Source organism: Cebidichthys violaceus, unplaced genomic scaffold, assembly GCF_023349555.1.
Source record: "Cebidichthys violaceus isolate CVI_PGR_0920_01 unplaced genomic scaffold, fCebVio1.0.p SCAF_2, whole genome shotgun sequence".
Taxonomy (NCBI): Eukaryota; Metazoa; Chordata; class Actinopteri; order Perciformes; family Stichaeidae; genus Cebidichthys; species Cebidichthys violaceus.
This window is the reverse complement of record NW_027176372.1, coordinates 13,517,874-13,535,888: the sequence shown is the minus strand read 5'-3', so window position 1 is coordinate 13,535,888 and position 18,015 is coordinate 13,517,874. Positions and strand designations below refer to the sequence as shown.

The 18,015-nt window shown below is 41.9% G+C and overlaps 1 protein-coding gene across 5 annotated transcripts; it reads left to right on the top strand.

Moving 5' to 3' along the window:
* Positions 1–3,179: 3,179 nt before the first annotated feature.
* LOC137875363 (UDP-N-acetylglucosamine--peptide N-acetylglucosaminyltransferase 110 kDa subunit) lies at positions 3,180–18,015 on the top strand. Of its 5 annotated transcripts, none has more exons than XM_068714542.1 (22): positions 3,180–3,556; positions 5,523–5,673; positions 6,527–6,770; positions 7,394–7,462; positions 10,791–10,907; positions 11,291–11,370; positions 11,759–11,954; positions 12,040–12,180; positions 12,312–12,412; positions 12,604–12,757; positions 13,204–13,305; positions 13,417–13,596; positions 13,943–14,101; positions 14,256–14,345; positions 14,485–14,610; positions 14,724–14,894; positions 14,999–15,115; positions 15,379–15,549; positions 15,956–16,108; positions 16,202–16,454; positions 16,648–16,771; positions 16,857–18,015. In XM_068714542.1, exons 1-22 carry the CDS (start codon positions 3,520–3,522, stop codon positions 17,035–17,037), a joined length of 3,117 nt encoding a protein of 1,038 aa, XP_068570643.1. In that variant the 5' UTR covers positions 3,180–3,519; the 3' UTR covers positions 17,038–18,015. The 5 variants fall into 5 exon arrangements, with proteins under 5 accessions (XP_068570643.1, XP_068570642.1, XP_068570641.1 ...); XM_068714541.1 differs by having other exon boundaries at positions 13,417–13,614; XM_068714540.1 differs by having other exon boundaries at positions 5,493–5,673.

Genomic DNA, 18,015 nt, shown 5'->3' with positions numbered 1-18,015 from the left:
TGATGAATGCAGAGATTTTAAGGAGGATCCAGGCAGGCCCTGGCACCTTCCCTGCACACACCAGCCCTGACCTGTCCCGTTCCTGCTCTCTGACACTGACGGACACAGGAGCAGACAGGGTTAAACCTTGTTATGTGACTTGAATGATGACAAACGATGATGATCCTCTAATATGTGTTTCCCCCCGTCTGCGCTCAATAGCTTCAAATGAATGCCACTGGCTGAGATTAGTGTGAAACTAACTTAAAATAGAGACCATCTGTATTTTCCCACCTGCATATAATCACTTTAACTAATAACCTCAGAGAGATAAAATGCAACTTCAAACAGAAAGAAACATTTTACAGCAGTGCATTTTTCTAAATAGTTATGTTGTTCAGACATAACTTCCAACCACAAAATGTGCGGCCATAAAACATCAGTCTGCACCTGACAAATGTCTTAAATAAAGGCCGGGAGCATGAATCAAACTGCTAGTACCTGATGATTAACCTGGCTGGCAGCTAGAAGGGCAATATCTGCTTGCCTGTTTTCCATTCTCAGAACAGAAAATAGGGACAGTAATACCCTTAATCACAATATGTTTAAAGCTTCACACATTTAAAAGTGACTCAACTTTGTCTCACTGTGTTTGTGTGTCAACAGTCAAAGTAGGTATACTGGTCTGTACCACAACAGCAAAGACGCTCCTGAGGAAATCTTAAAGAGGGGGAGCTTAGAGTGACAAATATGTGCATTGCTGCAGGCTATAAAGCAATAAAGTTTTGCACTCATGCAGACACGATGGTTGTCTACTTTTCCGCCACTGATGTAATCTAAACTTTCTTCTCGTTTGCCATTTATTGACAATCTTGAAAGTACAACCATTAATATTTTTTGTTTTGTTTTTTTGCACTGAATTCTGTATGAAGACAGCTGATGAATTCAAAGAGCACATAGGCTCTTTCTTGAAAGATGCAGTCAGCGTAATTGGGTCAGTTATCATCGTCAGTTAGGTCCTGCCAAGTCAGCATCATAAAGTGAAATTCAACTTCATCATGAATTTCTAGGTAATGGTTTGTGACTATTTATATCCAGGAATTAAATAAATAAGTTTTTATCATCCCTATAGGCCTGGAACATCATCTCTGTATTATAGTACCTTTGGAAAACACTAAAAACACAGCATAAAATCAGGAGGACTCGTTGATCAGTATAGGCCTGAAACCGTAAATGGGTACTGACTGAGACACTGAGATCCACGATGGCTGTTCCAGATGTGTGCCAGCAAGAGAAAATTCCCCCATTACAGTGAAATATGTTTTCACTGAGCTCATGCGCTGTAAGACAGCTTTCTGTTATGAGTCACCGAACGGAGCAAAAAATATCTAACTAATGAACAAATAACTCCCTCTCTATCCCAAAGTGACCCTATTCAAGTATTTTGGAAAGCATACCAAAACACCACAAACAATGTGGGTCATCAGCTTGCATTGGATCTTCTCCTAAACTAAATGGGCTGAAATAATTTCGGCCACTCATTTGGTAGCAGAATTTTCTGGCCTGGCAATTAAACGGTGCAACAAACTCTCAATATCTCCAGGCTATGCTGAGATTTTAATAACGCCTAAATTGACCTGTGAGTGAATGAACCGCTTGCTCTCACATGCTTCCTAAAATAGCTTGTGTGAAAGCAGGGTCTGTTGTGGAGAGCTGTCACCGACCCTTTAGGCAGGGGAAGATGAGTTCACCCTGACCGCCTTCCTAGTGACTGTAGCCTGCACAAAGATAAAGCATGTCAGATGCAATTGTCATAGACACACAGTGCCCATGACATCATTCTGTGCACAAGTGACCGCTAAACAGTGTGAAGAGTGAGAGCAAAGGAGAGGAACGCGAGGAAGAGTACACAAACCCTGCACCATAGGCATGCTTTGAGCACACAGAGCAAAGCCAACATGGGCAATGATGTCAACTACTTTCCCATAGAGGGACTATGGGAAAAACTGCAAGCAGTAGCCCCCTTTTCAACATCTTCAGGGCAGAATGGCATGTTAATGACTATCACTTCAGGGGCCACATCCTTAAAACTAATGTGTTGACTATACATTAATTGAGACTATACTGTGCATATGGGAGAATAAGATGAGATCCTGTGTTGCCTTTAATTTAGGTTTCAAATTAATATTGACTGAGGTCTGTAATAAAACTGTGACACTGGCCAAAATGCTTTATTGACAATGTTTTATTAACAAACTGAAGAAGGGTCTCTTTCAGTGGTATGAAATGTGCAACAACTATTTAATAGCTGAATTCAAACCCCATATTATATCACAACCCAGGGTATTCTGTTGCTAACGACAGACAAGTAAATACCATGCAGGATCTGCAAAAATAACTACATTTAAGGTAAAATCATGTTCAAAGCCACTTTGCATGACTCCAGAAGTCTTTCTTTCATATAGGTTTACAGAGGCTGCCCTCTGTTGGTGATTCTGAATATTGCATACCATCAGTAGGCCCACATACAGGAGGCCTACTTTCACTGTATGCCTAATGCCTATATTATATATACATTTGGTCAAGCTACAGATCCCTGATACTAACTTCAATAACAGATAAAAAAAAATTGTTACACTCAAGTAGGGTTCTGCATAACTGGGCCATGGGCAGTGTTAGGAAATCTTTGTTTTATATAATTAAATCTTGGAAATAATTGAATTGAAAATACTGTATTCCCCTGGACATTGAAATGGCACATGTGCTACACAAAACGACACAACACAATATTACGTTAGTATAGTAATTACGTTACTGTACAACATTTATGAAGTTATGTTGTAATTAATTAATTTGTCCTGTTCCGCTTAAAGAAATACATGGTTGGAAAAACAGCACACTACAAGATGTTTGTGGAAGCACTGATGATGCCTTTCTCAAGAACAGTCTGATATGGACGTGACTTGCACTCTGTCTCACTGCACCAATGTGTTCCTCCGCGCAAGATCATTTTCTATTATTTCTATTTCCGTCATGAAACGTATAACACACGATTAGCACACACTACTTCAAGCCCGCATCCTGTGAATTATTATTTTGCCAATACGACATTTATTACAATTGTATGCATGTTTCCTCGTAATGACGATGTGCGGAACTAGTTTCTCTCAAAAACGAGTTCCACCCGTTCCGCCATTTTATGTTCCATAGCAGCTTTGTTGTGAGGAGAAATCACCTTCAACCATAAAGCAACAGCACATGTAACTCCAGTAAAAGGTTAGGGATTGTAGCGAGGTTAGATGATTAATTATCACCCGGCTGAACTATATATAGACATTTGCAAGAGCTTCATTAAGTGCTGTACGGAACATCTAATAGAAAGGTAACGTAACGTTAGCTAACGTTACTTAGCTTGCCTGGCAACGTGATTGCTAGTCGCAGCCGACAAAGACGACTGCTTGTCGCACAATTTTTCTCTGAAACGGTAATCTACCAGAAGACACATTGACGACCACCGTGCGAGACACGAAGACTGTGGAGATGGCGACCTCCGTGGGAAACGTGGCTGACAGCACAGGTTGGTTGAAATCATTTAGCTAAGCTAACGGTAGCAAAATGGCAAGTAAGACGACGTTATCTCGTGTTAAAATGTTACGCTAGCTATTTCCAGCGACTCCAAAGTAGCTCATATGTATTCAAATCAATATTGCGAATGTACTAATGGTTATGCTTTCACCAAATGCAATCTTTCTTGTCACATATCGGAACATGATTATATTGGCAATGTAGGCCCAGTTTATTCCTCTCCCGTCGTATTATTGCTTTAGTCTCGAGCCACTAATGCTAATTCGTAGCAGGTTGTAAGGAATATCTTAAAATAGTTTACGAGTGTCTACTTGATGACCTAAATTACGGGCAAGTGTGCTAAAATAAAGAGTTTTGCCATTATTATTATTATTATTATTATTATTATTATTATTATTATTATTATAGTCTGTGGTTTTTATCTAAAACAGTTTGCATTGAAGCTAAGCTAGCTGGCTAGCATGTATGCTAGTCCAAACGGCATACAGTTGTCGTTGTGTTTTGTGATCAGTGAATGAGAGAAACATGTCCTCTTCTTTTGAAAACGTCTCCATCTTTGGTTCTGGTGACTATTAAAAGCTACTCGTCTTGACAACCAATGTAGTGTGGGCCGTGCAGTGCCACGCTGTTAAAATGAGCGCGTACACATCACTGCTTATCGTAGATTCTTATGGTTAATGGCTATTTTTCTGTTAAAACCACTTCAGAAAAAATCCTAAAGGAGATCACTGATTGTACATCTTAATGTAACCCTGAACGGCATTTCGCGTAACTGTTAATGTTGCATTAGGACAGGGTGCTTTATGTAATCGAAACTATCCATCCTGCATGCAAGTATTGTTACGTAATGGTCATGGAACCTGATCTACTGGGATCTTGGTGTGCTCTGGCATCAGTTTGCAGATGTGTGCATCCACTGCACAACAGTTGGAATGTCCCTAAAACATTAGAACTTCTCCACCCTTGTGTTCATCATGCATGCATCTGTGGCATGTTGTTTATGCCACACCCTGAATAATTTGACCTCAAGTGACTGTAGGTTCATCTGCTATTGACGGTTTCATCTCTTTTGACATGGAGCCTTTAAAAGTGTGTGTGTGTGTGTGTGTGTGTGTGTGTGTGTGTGTGTGTGTGTGTGTGTGAAAAAGACAAATATAACACCAAGTTAAGTAATGAATACCATTGTTTACAAGAGAAAGATGGCAAATCACTAAACGCATGCAAAATGAAAAGTAAATCAATATTTACAACCAACATATCTCCTATATTAAGACTGTATGGTATTAAAGCAACTAAAGACTGTACTGTCAGGCTTTTGGATTATCTTTTTAAAATGTGAAAGCCAAAGTGTCGCCAGAACGTCTGAATTTCTGCCGGTATATCGTCCCCCCTCCCTGTTTGTTTTTCATCTCATGCATGGATTCAGGTTTACTTGAAATAGTATCTCATTAACATTTTTTTGTGAATCAGGGTAACATATTGGAACTCCGTCAGGTACATAGCACAGTGTAACTTTTATTTAATCAGCCCTAGTTAGTCTTTCAGCTGAGTGTTCTTGTTTGCTATCATTATCCCGCTAAAGCATTTATAAATCACAAACAAAATAGTGTGTCTGAGTATGCCGTTTCTTGTCTTCAAAGGAGATGCATTTTAAACCAAACCGTCGTCTGCAGTCAAGTAATGCAACTTTGGTGTAAAAATTGAAATTGGAATGGTAAAAAAGATTTGTCTAGATTGCAACATGTGATCTGAGTGCTCATTTTTATTTCCCCAATTGAGTTAAAATTGATAGCTATTATTTGTCATTGACAATATTAGCTTCACCTCTTTTTATTTAATTTTGTTTTCATTTGTCTGCTTTAATTTCTTCATCACATCTAACATGTTGTTTCCCCCCCCTCCTTGGGATGTGTTGGTTGGTGCTCCAGAACCGACAAAACGTATGCTTTCCTTCCAAGGGTTGGCTGAGCTGGCGCACCGGGAGTATCAGTCGGGAGACTTTGAGGCAGCCGAGCGCCACTGCATGCAGCTATGGAGACAGGAGCCTGATAACACAGGCGTGCTGCTGCTCCTGTCCTCCATCCACTTCCAGTGCCGAAGACTCGACAGGTGAGGTGTGGGGAGCTCACTCAACGCACACTGAGCATGTGGCAGTGGCAGACAATAATGGGTCGTATGTGACTTTAAGTGCACACGGCTGGTCTTGGGAGTCACTTACAGCAACTGAGCGGTCCTCTGGAAAGCCTTTTTTTTTTTTTTTTTTTTTTTTTTTTTTTTTGCTCGATCTGGTCTCGCTCAGTTCCCCTGTGATTCTAACACTGTTTCGGTGGTGGCCATACCCTTGCTTTACAGGTGCCATGGTTTCGGGTCTTGCGAGTTACAGGTTTAAACATTCCATTTTGTTTACTCTTTTCTATTCCTTCAGTATACCTAATGCCATCAGTATACTCCGAATTAATTTCAATTCACGGTGTTGTCGTATTATTGTCAAAGGACTAAGAGGGATCGGGCAGAAAATGTGCAGACAAATCTGAAATAATTACTGGATATGCTTTTTATAATTTACCAAGTGATGACTGTTTGGTTAGTTGTCTTTTGTTGTGAAGATATTCAACAGTGGCTAGGAAAGGATGTACAATCTGTGACCATCAAAGCGAAATGGGATGCATAGTCTTCGTCATAGATGCAACATGGTTTAATTTGGAGTATACTGCAAGCAGTACTAAACTTTGTATCATGTGCACTCAAATAATGGATTTCTGTTAGAATGGAAGTTGGTGAACTGTGTTGTGTTGTATTGTATGTCATGTATCAATGTTTTCAGCATTTTAAGGCTCTTCATCTTGAAGTGCTGTTTGACTATTTACCCACCTCCTGCTGCCTCTACACAAGGCGTCAAGCAAACACCGCCAGCCACTCTTTTCAGGATTCTGACCATTCTGTACCCGTTCTGGCCCCACAGGTCCGCTCACTTCAGCACCTTGGCCATCAAACAGAACCCAATGTTGGCAGAGGCCTACTCCAACCTGGGGAACGTGTACAAGGAGCGTGGGCAACTGCAGGAGGCCATAGAGCATTACCGCCATGCTCTGAGGCTGAAACCAGATTTTATTGATGGCTACATCAACTTGGCCGCTGCTTTGGTGGCCGCAGGAGACATGGAGGGAGCAGTGCAGGCTTATGTTTCTGCCTTACAGTACAACCCCGTAAGTGCTGTGCCATTTGTTAAAAACCATAGAGAGTAACTTAACACCGACTGAAAAGCAAAGTTTATCTGCCCCCTCTGGTTGCTTCAAGCCTGCTTCACCTCTGACCACAACCATCACTGTTAGGTGTCGTTGGGTGTGGTCAGAAATGGGCTCTGTTGCACCTGTAACCACACTCAACAGTGATGTCACAAGGTCAGAGAAAGAGCTGCCACTAACAACTCATTGTCTTATCTATTTATTCGACTATTAATCTAAATGATTAATTTTCTTCCCAAAAAATCGAATTGACCATTTCATTTTATGTTGACAAGCCGCAGGCCATGTCATTGTATAGTGCAGCACAAAATAAATGCACTACCTCTGAAATCTAGATAAATATTATAATGGAGTGCTACGGCTAATTCTGTCAGCTGTAGTCCGGGAGTACTCCTGTATTTCACTGCAGGAAAGTGAAAAGTTCAACCATTGGAGGACAGCAAAGATGAGGTTTTCAGGGGGTGTTGAGTTACTCTTTAAATGTACAGCAATCTATTTGCTAATGATGCAAACATATTTGGAATCAAAACATTGATCTGCAGTTTATTGTAGCAGTAAAATTAAAATGTTTGTCCCCCCTCCAGGATCTCTATTGTGTGCGTAGCGACTTGGGCAACTTGCTTAAAGCCCTTGGACGTTTGGAAGAGGCCAAGGTATGTTACAGCGCATTGCCCTCTGTATATATGTGTTTGTGTTTTATTTTTTTCATTTTTATAAATACATTTTTGTTTTTAGTGCTCCCCCACAAAAAAGCCATAGATATTGTTCCTGTCTCTGCTTTAAAATGTTTAGGCCAAATCAAGTCCTTTCCCTTAAACCCCTACGGCCCAGTGAGGGACGGGACATGGCAGCTTTTTTCTCATTCATCAGAGTTGCAGTAAGCTTCTCACCCCTAACCTTCTTTTGAAGGTATTGGACAACGAGTTGACACCTGTATGGGGCAAACAATCTTCCAGTTTTAAATTTTTTTTTTTTTTTTTTTTTTATAATCATACAACACACTTTCTGGTGATTACTTTTTAAACATTTTTTAATATAGTATATTACCACATTTGTCCCCAACCTGTATCTTTTAGTCTTGTATCCTCTTTAAGCCTTTGCTTTACCCCGACCTGTTACCAACGGTCAGCCCCTCTCCTTTCAGGAAGAAAGGCTGGAGTTTTTCAATCAAAACATTTGATCTATATTGTCAATTTTGAACCTCAGCCCGTGCATTTTCATATAGATTTTGGAGGGAAAATGCTGGCTCGGTCTTTGAAGAATATATGAACTGATGAGAAGCTAGTTTATCTTTGCAGTGCAAAAGGTAAGATGGTTTCTAACCTAACCACTACACTCCCAATATGGTTTATCACGTGCCCAGTGACAAGCTTTTGGTCTCAGTTTGCTGTCAGCACAGTTGCTGCCAGTGTGGGTTTCATTTCCCTTTTGTCATTTTAAGACTTCAGTCTGTATGAAGGGGCTCCCTGGGTTGGGTCAAACGTGGAGTTGTCTCAGTGGTTACAGGCCATCTTATTTCGTGCTAGAGGGGGGTAAAGGAGTGGGGAGGAGCATCAGGGAGTCACAAGCTCCCCTGCTCTGTCGCTCCACCCCCCGCGCGCTCGCAAAGGATTGATGGAGTCTGCGCGCTGAGAGCTGCCTTCCTGACCCTTCAGCCTTGCCCTGTCGGTGCTCAAGCACACCGCGACAGCGCTTTTCATGCACACATTAGTTCTTTTGGCTATTGTTGGTAAAAGAAACGGTACACAGCTGGCTATCTGACCGATATCCACTGCTGTTGAATAGTGTTAAAGTGAGTGGGGTTATGAATGAGTGCTCATTCTCAAGTGCCATAAAATGGTTCCAAGTGTCGTCAGGCAGGCAGCTCACAATCTGTACTCCACCACCTGCGTCAGATGCTGGGTTAGAAAGACAGGCCCGCGCAGCAACAGCGATGACTTCTTTATTTCAGAGCTTTGGAGGCTTCTAGATGCCAATAATTACACCACAGACTTTTCTCCCCACCCATTGGCCAGGATTCAAGAAAGCAAGCCAGGATAACGAAATCAAAGATTTAAAGATATTTCATGAAAATGCAAAAAGAATGACCGAAAATGATTAATACTTCTTCCCTTTTCCTTCAAATATGTAATACTATTCCCAAAGAAATGGGATCAGTTCATTTGGCCAAGATCAAGCCAGTAACTGCCCTCCTGTAGTTTCATATGAAACCTGAATTGATGAACAGCTGCAAATCTGACTTCAACCTATATTTTACTGATAAAACTGAACATATCAAAGCCTTTCTTCCCTCCCACTTACCCGAAAGCATTTTTTGTTTTCTTTGAAATGAAACAGTCATTGCATGAATGAAAACTTAAGTATAGTCTGTTTTTATGTTTGTTGTGTTTTGGAAGAACCTGTTTTATTTCCATATTTAAAGAGAATGTATTGTTTGAAGACTTTTACTAACGACCTTGTTTTCTGATTTTGTCTCTTTTGGTTTTTCCACAACTGATATTGTTATTTAGAAGGTTTCAGGTGGGTGACACTATTCCTGCGTAGGTGCCTGGCGGAAAGGAACACTAGGGCAGCCTCAGTCCTCTCCTCTTCTTCCAGCCAGCTGCGGCCACAACTCTGACAAAGTCCAAAAATATGGTAACGGGTTTGTAACTGACAACAAAAGAAAAACCACCTCACTTCATGCTCCTCTGTCTTGTGGCTTCCTTTGAAGAGCAAAAGAAAAAAAAAAAAAAGTAGCCAAAACGAATTACAGTAAGCATTTCTTACAATATGCTACACTAATAACCCAATTCTGTATTAAGTAAAAAGAAACTAGGATTTGGAAGCAATAATGGTGAAAAACAAGTAAGAACCCTCTAACTCTTACGTGTTGTTTATTTTTCCTATTTTGTTTTGTTTTTCCTTCTTTATTTGGAGTTGCAGCGTTCTGATGATGCAGATAGTGCGCTGTGAGTCTGCAGTAGCGCAGGGGCCGCGCAGCGATATCCTCCAAGAAACCAAAAAGGCGGAAAGCGCAAGCATGCGACCCACACACCCTCACTCCCTTTGGCCTGTTGGTTGCCGACCTCTCCCCACTCTCAACCAGCCTCGCTCCCAAATGCCCCTTAATCTCAGACCTAATTGGCTGTTGGAAAAACACTGATTTTGCGATGTACAGTAAAAACATTTTACCAATTCAATAAGGAAATTATTGTTTATTGGCTGTTCATTTCCAAATTCCCCCTGTTAACATCCTGGTGTAGCCACTGGTTGACCCCTGAATCCCCTTCAATTCTGAGATGTGATGGGTGCTGAGTGTGTGCTAGTCTGGTGTTTCAGGCATTCTGCCCGGGGTTGTTGGTCTGCAGCAGTCTGACCTGGCCATCCAGCGAGCGCAGCAGCGATAAATGACCGTTGCCATGAGCACGGTCACGCAAATGGCATGATATGGGGCGCCGTGGTGGTGGCAATAGACACGCCATGCGCTCGCGTTTGTTGCGCACGCATTACAGGGACCATCACTGGCACGAACTGTCCAGCATCCCAGGTTGTGAGATATCATACCCACATTCAATTTGGGATTTCTTTAGATCTTAATATATGTTTTGGGGGTTTAACTAAACAGCGTTGATTTGATTAAGGACAGCACACTGTACCTGGTGTGGGGACCACTGCATTTGATAGAATGTGGTTATAACTGAAGGATGCGGGCACAAGTGTTGGTTTTGGTTGGATCCGCGCAGCGTAGGAAAAAGCAATGCAGCTTAGCGCGGCAGAATTTTGCGCACGCGAGCCCATGCTGTAGACTCACTTTTTGCCATGATGGAGAATAGTCACTAATTTTGCTTTCTCTGCCCTTTTTGTTTTTTCTTACTTTTATTCTCAATCTTCTATTTGTTTTTTTATTTTACCATCCCTTATCCTCCCCTCTACACACTATACCGCTCCCATTCTACCTCTTCTCCTTTCCTATGGTTTTTCATTGTAAACCCTTTGAAGGCTTGCTACCTGAAAGCCATAGAGACTCAGCCCAACTTTGCAGTGGCTTGGAGCAACCTGGGCTGTGTGTTCAATGCTCAAGGAGAGATATGGCTGGCCATACACCATTTTGAAAAGGTCAGTTGCACACTTCTTTTTTTAATTTTTTTTTTATTTTTTTATTTTTGGTAACATTCTCAGGGTTCCCAGTTGTCCCTGGACAACAGTTGACCAATTTTCCAGTCATGGAAAACAAATGGTAAATGAGAGAAAAAGTAATATGTCCCGGAAAGTCTTGTGAACATTCTCTTATTTTCCAATCCTCTACTAGACTATTTACCAGTAACAGATGCACGTCTTTTTAAAATCAGACTTCCACAGAGATGCACGTGCAGAATATAGCGCGATTATAAATGTCCTAAATTATCTTTAGGGAAGATTGGGAACCTTGATTTTTGCATCCTGCTACTGTCTGGTCTATATTATTGTTGCATGTTTTTAAGTTTGGTTTCACTTTTTAGGCAGTGACCCTGGACCCAAATTTCCTTGACGCATACATCAATTTGGGAAATGTCTTGAAAGAAGCCCGCATCTTTGACAGGTGAGTTCAAGTCATGACATGGTAGACAGTATAATACTCCCTTCATACAGTCATGTCTAATCCTTTGTCTTTTGAAAGCAGCACTCTGCCACACCTTTTGGAATTTCAAATGAGTCAAGAACTTTTGTTCTGTCCATTCCATTACCTCCTTGTCTGTGTTGATCCTGGAGCTCTTTTCTCATACCATTGTTTAGGCAGGGCACATTTATTGCACCATCATAGTCATGGCTGTAACCCAACTGCTGTACATTGGGTTTATTTTCAGAACTGAATTTGTATATACTTAAATAGTAGAAATAAAATTGTGTAAAATGTAGCAGTTCCACTATTAATGGCTTGTGAGAAGTTATTTAAAAAGATGAAAACTACAGTATCTTTTTGTTTCCAGAGCTGTGGCTGGATACCTGAGAGCCCTGAGTCTGAGCCCCAACCATGCGGTGGTTCATGGAAACCTGGCCTGTGTCTACTACGAGCAAGGCCTCATTGATTTGGCTATTGACACCTACCGCCGGGCTATTGAATTGCAGCCCCACTTCCCCGATGCTTATTGCAATTTGGCGAATGCCCTGAAAGAGAAAGGCAATGTAAGGCAGCACATAGTTGTGAGGTCTCTATAATTCAGTAAGCACTTAATGAATTTAACTTTTATAATGCTTATGTCTTTCCCAGGTGTCTGAAGCAGAAGAGTGCTACAACACAGCCTTGCGTTTGTGTCCAACCCATGCAGACTCTCTTAACAACTTGGCCAACATCAAGCGTGAGCAGGGCAACATTGAAGAGGCAGTTCAGCTCTACAGGAAAGCACTGGAGGCGAGTTCAGAGTTTACTGATATTTTCTGCTGTGAATAGGTCGAACATGTTTGCTGTGACAGTGAGCATGGCATTTATTGTACTATTCTTCTTGGTAACCCTTTTTTTTTTTTTTTTTTTTTTGTCATCAGGTGTTCCCAGAGTTTGCAGCAGCTCACTCTAACCTTGCCAGTGTCCTGCAGCAGCAGGGGAAACTCCAGGAGGCCCTCATGCACTACAAGGAGGCCATCAGGTTTGTGAATATATGCTTGAGGTACCTGCTGACTTAGTTTGGATTCATGTAATATTATTTTACGATAGTTGAAGCAAAACCTTCAGTGCGCCTAATGATATTGGTGTGAGGTCACATCGCGCAGATATTCCATCAGTTGGTGAACAAGTACACTTTCCAAGTTTTAAACCTGATTTCCTGTTTGGTTTTAGAATCAGTCCTACTTTTGCTGATGCCTACTCCAACATGGGCAATACACTGAAGGAAATGCAAGACGTACAGGGAGCGCTGCAATGCTACACCCGTGCCATCCAGATCAACCCCGCCTTTGCTGATGCGCACAGTAATTTGGCCTCTATCCACAAGGTAGGAGTGATTCTTGGTTTGATCTTTGGTAATATTCCCTTGTTGTTTGCTGTTGTTTGCTGTTGTTCAGAATTGTGTCTGTTCACCATAGAGCTCTACCTCTCCAGGTTTAGCCAGCAGCTCCAACAGCAATAAAATATCACTCTAATTCCATTTGTATGGAACTATAAACAGTTGGAATTCGTCAATAACAGTGTTATGGCTAATAGGTTCATATTAGTTTAAATTATATACTGTATGTAGGCTATTACTTGAATTTCTGTTTGAGGCAACTGATGATAAAGTTGTTGCTCGGTAAAGGGTGATTGCAATATTACTGTCTTCAAAGAACATGTTGTGATTGCTTTGTGGAGTCGCATGCAGATTACCCAGTCATGCATATATCGCCACCTGTTTATGTGTGATGTATTTTCATTTAGTATTCTAATGTTTCTCTTGACTATTAGGATTCTGGAAACATCCCAGAGGCCATTGCATCTTACCGCACAGCCTTGAAACTCAAACCGGACTTCCCTGATGCTTACTGCAACTTGGCACATTGTCTGCAGGTTCATATATGCCAATGAATTTACAGTACATACCATAGTACCATTCTTTTTTTTGCTATATTGAAATAAAGCACATTTTCTAATGACTCTTTATTTCTGTCACTCTCCCAGATTGTGTGCGACTGGACAGATTACGATGAGCGGATGAAGAAGCTTGTGAGCATCGTGGCCGACCAGCTGGATAAGAACCGCTTGCCCTCAGTGCACCCACACCACAGCATGCTGTATCCACTCTCCCACGGCTTCCGCAAGGCCATTGCTGAACGCCACGGAAACCTTTGCCTGGACAAGGTACACGCACTGATCAAAGCAAGTAAACTTTAATTCATTTTTGGGGGGGGATGGAAGGTGGCTGGTGATGGCAGTGGCTGTCTGCAGGGATATGGGGAAGGTAAGGGATGGGCACCATACTGGATGTATTTAAGCTTAGTAGAAAAAGAGGTGACAGTTTGTGGTGCATGGGTTGCTTGCAGGGATAAGGGTATGATTTTAAAGTTGGACATGAATTTAAATGAATCGATGGTTGTTACTCATGGTTCAGTATTAGGCCAACATTGCTACAGTATGTGTAACTCGGTCAAACTGGAATTGGCTATCCTGCTGTAGTTGTATTCTTACACTATTGCTAATTCCACAGATCAATGCACTGCACAAACCTGCTTTTGAGCATCCAAAGGACCTGAAGGCCAGCGGTGGTCGTCTGCGTGTCGGCTACGTCAGCTCCGACTTTGGCAACCACCCTACTTCCCACCTGATGCAGTCGATTCCTGGAATGCACAATCCAGAGAAATTTGAGGTAGGAGATCTTTATTGTAATTTCAAATTTAGAAATTACAAACTTGACCAGACGAGTTAAGTATGTGTTTTACAATGTATGGACCTGCTGGTAATTGATAAATTGCATGTAAGTAAACGTGAGCGTACGAGTGAATACTGTTTTTCTCCTCAAGGTGTTCTGCTATGCGCTCAGTCCTGATGACAGCACCAACTTCCGTGTGAAAGTGGTAGCAGAGGCTCATCATTTCACAGACCTCTCACAGGTAACTGTTGTGACCTGGGGACGCTTCTTGTGTGTCTATTAACCTTAAGGATGGGCATTTTTAACTGGCTGGTCATTTGAATATAATACGATGTCAAAAACAAACCATTTTTACTGAAACTGGTACTTCTGTCCTGCAGATTCCTTGCAATGGCAAGGCAGCTGATCGTATTCACCAGGATGGAATCCATGTTCTGGTCAACATGAACGGATACACCAAGGGAGCCCGAAATGAGCTGTTTGCCCTCCGCCCTGCCCCCGTTCAGGTGATCAATACATATCATTTCTGATTGACGCAGAGTTGTAACTTGGGGGATAAACGTCACCTATACAAATGAATAACTGCATCTTCACAGTCCTATTAATCTGATCCCAACAGACTATGTGGCTGGGTTACCCTGGAACCAGTGGGGCTCCCTTCATGGACTACATCATCTCTGACAAGGAAACGTCACCTTTTGAAGTAGCTGAGCAGTATTCTGAGAAACTGGCCTACATGCCTCATACTTTCTTCATCGGAGACCATGCCAACATGTTCCCTCACCTCAAGGTTTGTGAGCTGAGTCTTGTTTGAATACTAAATAAAAGCAAAATAGGAAACACTTTAAAATATAATCAATCAAACGTTTGTTTTCTCTTTTTTTGGCCCCACAGAAAAAGGCTGTGATTGACTTCAAATCTAATGGACACATCTTTGACAACCGCATTGTTCTCAATGGTATTGATCTGAAGGCTTACTTGGACAGTCTGCCAGATGTGAAAGTGATAAAGGTGAGTTCAGAAAATGTCCTGAAGAAATCGTTATAAGTTTGTTAATGACAAATTAAGGAACTCGTGAATCACAATTTTAGAGCAAAACAAAACATCCTTTTGTCCTTAGGTTATGTTCAAGTTTTCCAGGGGAAAATGTTTTCAATAAGTGAAAAATAATAATAATTATTATTATTATTATTATTATTATTCAATAATAATTATGAACCCATCATATTGTTGAATGATTTGGAATTTTAATTGAAACTGTTGTCTGTGACCAGATGAAGTGTGACATCAACCAGGAAACTGCTGGGGACACAAATGGAGCTCTGTCCATGCCCGTCATCCCCATGAACACAGCGGCTGAAGCAATCATCAACATGATCAACCAAGGCCAAATCCAGGTCACCATCAATGGCTTCACTGTCAGCAATGGCCTGGCAACCACACAGGTATGTTTGACTCGGACACACCACTCCATGTAACTCCAAATCTTTGATGGGCATAGCACGGGTACAAAACATCCACCAATGCAGAAACGAGGCGAGGGCAGCCATTTAATTTAGCCTGCTGCTTTTCCAGGTCGTTTCAGCAGATGAGCCTTTAGTCTCTGAGACTTTGGCCTTGCAGGTATGATGACTTCATGAAAGTAAGGTGCAGGCACAGAGCTGTTGGTGAGGGAAATGGTGGCACAATGGATTAGCTGTAAAAATGAATGATGCGGTCTTGGCTTTCCAAACACCATATTATCACCAGTAGGCTCTCAAACAGTTGAGATCTGTCACACTTTAACCCTTCAGGATGAAAGCTTTACGATTACTCCACCTCTAAGCAATACTGTTTTGTCCCCAATTTTAGATCAACAACAAAGCTGCCACTGGGGAGGAGGTGCCTCGCACAATCGTTGTGACGACCCGCTCCCAGTACGGTCTCCCAGAGGACTCCATTGTCTACTGCAACTTTAACCAGCTCTACAAGATTGACCCCCCTACTCTTCAGATGTGGGCCAATGTAAGTTGGATAAGCTTTGGTTTAGACTTGGGTCTAACTGCTTTGGGTGTTCCTTTTTGTGTTCTGCTTTTTAAAGCTCCCCTCTCCCTGCAGATCCTGAAGCGCGTGCCCAACAGTGTGCTGTGGCTTCTTCGGTTCCCGGCCGTCGGCGAGCCCAACATCCAACAGTACGCTCTGAATATGGGTCTGCCTGGCTCTCGCATCATCTTCTCTCCTGTGGCCCCCAAGGAGGAGCATGTGAGGAGGGGCCAGCTGGCTGATGTGTGTCTAGACACTCCTCTGTGCAATGGTCACACCACAGGCATGGATGTTCTCTGGGCTGGAACACCCATGGTCACCATGCCAGGTTAGGAAGCTAGGGTATCGAGGGCAGTCTTACAACTGTTGGTTGCTAATTTGATACAAATGTTTTAGTCAATATTACTGCAATACTCGGAAAATACAGCCATTTTTATAAATGTTGGATTTCCTATGATGCCATGTACGCAGAACACATTTCAAGTGAAGGCTGCTCTTTAATTGTAACACCTGTTTTTCAGGTGAGACCCTTGCCTCCCGTGTGGCTGCCTCACAACTCAACTGTCTGGGCTGCCCTGAGCTAATAGCGCAGAGTCGTCAGGATTATGAGGACATAGCAGTCAAGCTGGGCTCTGACATGGAATAGTAAGTAGAATTTGATCGACTTCTTTTGAAAACACGTTTTTGTTAAACTCTGAAGTCTGACTATATTATTTTGTCTCCTTTTTAGCCTGAAGATGGTCAGAGCGCGTGTATGGAAGCAGCGGATCTGCAGCCCTCTTTTCAACACCAAGCAGTACACGATTGACCTGGAGCGGCTCTATCTGCAGATGTGGGAGCACCACAGCAACGGCAAAAAGCCTGAACCCCTGATCAACATCCATTCAGTAGAGGCCAGTGAGAACGCCTGAACTGGAAGCATGCTGAATTCTTGTCAATCATATCCAGCCGTCCCCACCGTCTTTCTTTTCTTAAACCATTGTTGACACTCTTGCTTGGAATGGTCAGTGTCCACTCCAGCCCTCTCCCTCAATGATTGTCTCCATTGCTTTCCTCTACTATAAATGGGACTCTTATTTGTGAAGGAGCCTACAGATGTACACTTTTTTCCCCATCACACCCATTGCTTCCTCACACATCTGTATTTCCTGAGCCAGATGCAGCCTGAGACTTCCAGGCATCTCGTCTGAGACTCTTGTCCTAAAACACAGTATATTTGGTGAGCATGAGGATTGTGAATGCCCTGCTAACCCTTCTGTACTTGGATCAGTGGATTTTTTTTTCTCCTGTCGGTGTGTGTACAGGATTATCTGCAGCTTGTGGAGAAAATGCTCAGCTGTCATTTCTTGTTGATCTATTTATAAATGGATTAAGAGTGTTGTGTTTTAAAAGGACAATGTTGCACCATTGACATTGTGACTCTTAAGTTTCATCAGCTTTAACATGTAATTGTAAAACTTAGATCGCAACGGAGATTGCTCTTTAGTTTGTCTTAAACTGTTTAATTACTACGATGAGTAAAAGTGCAAGTTTTGAGGAATGTGTTCTTCCTTTCACCAAATGCCAGGTTTTATTCATTTTGTCAGTCAAGGAATATGTTCAATGGCTGTTGTCCTGTTTGATGTCACACCATGCTTGTAAAAAAAAAAAATTATTGGACAAAGCTGGTCATGGGAGCTTCAATTCATTGGAAAGGGCCTAAATTTCAGTTTAGATGTCAAATTGATCTTGTTTTTTTAATCCCACAAACCAGGAACGGCCTAGGTAAGTATTTTCTAAGCTTTTTTTTTTTTTTTTTTTTTTTGTATTGTCTGTTAACTGTATGCTGTCGATGATGCCGCGAGGTTCTAAATATAATTAAAAAGAATAAAGAGATGGCAGAACTCTGA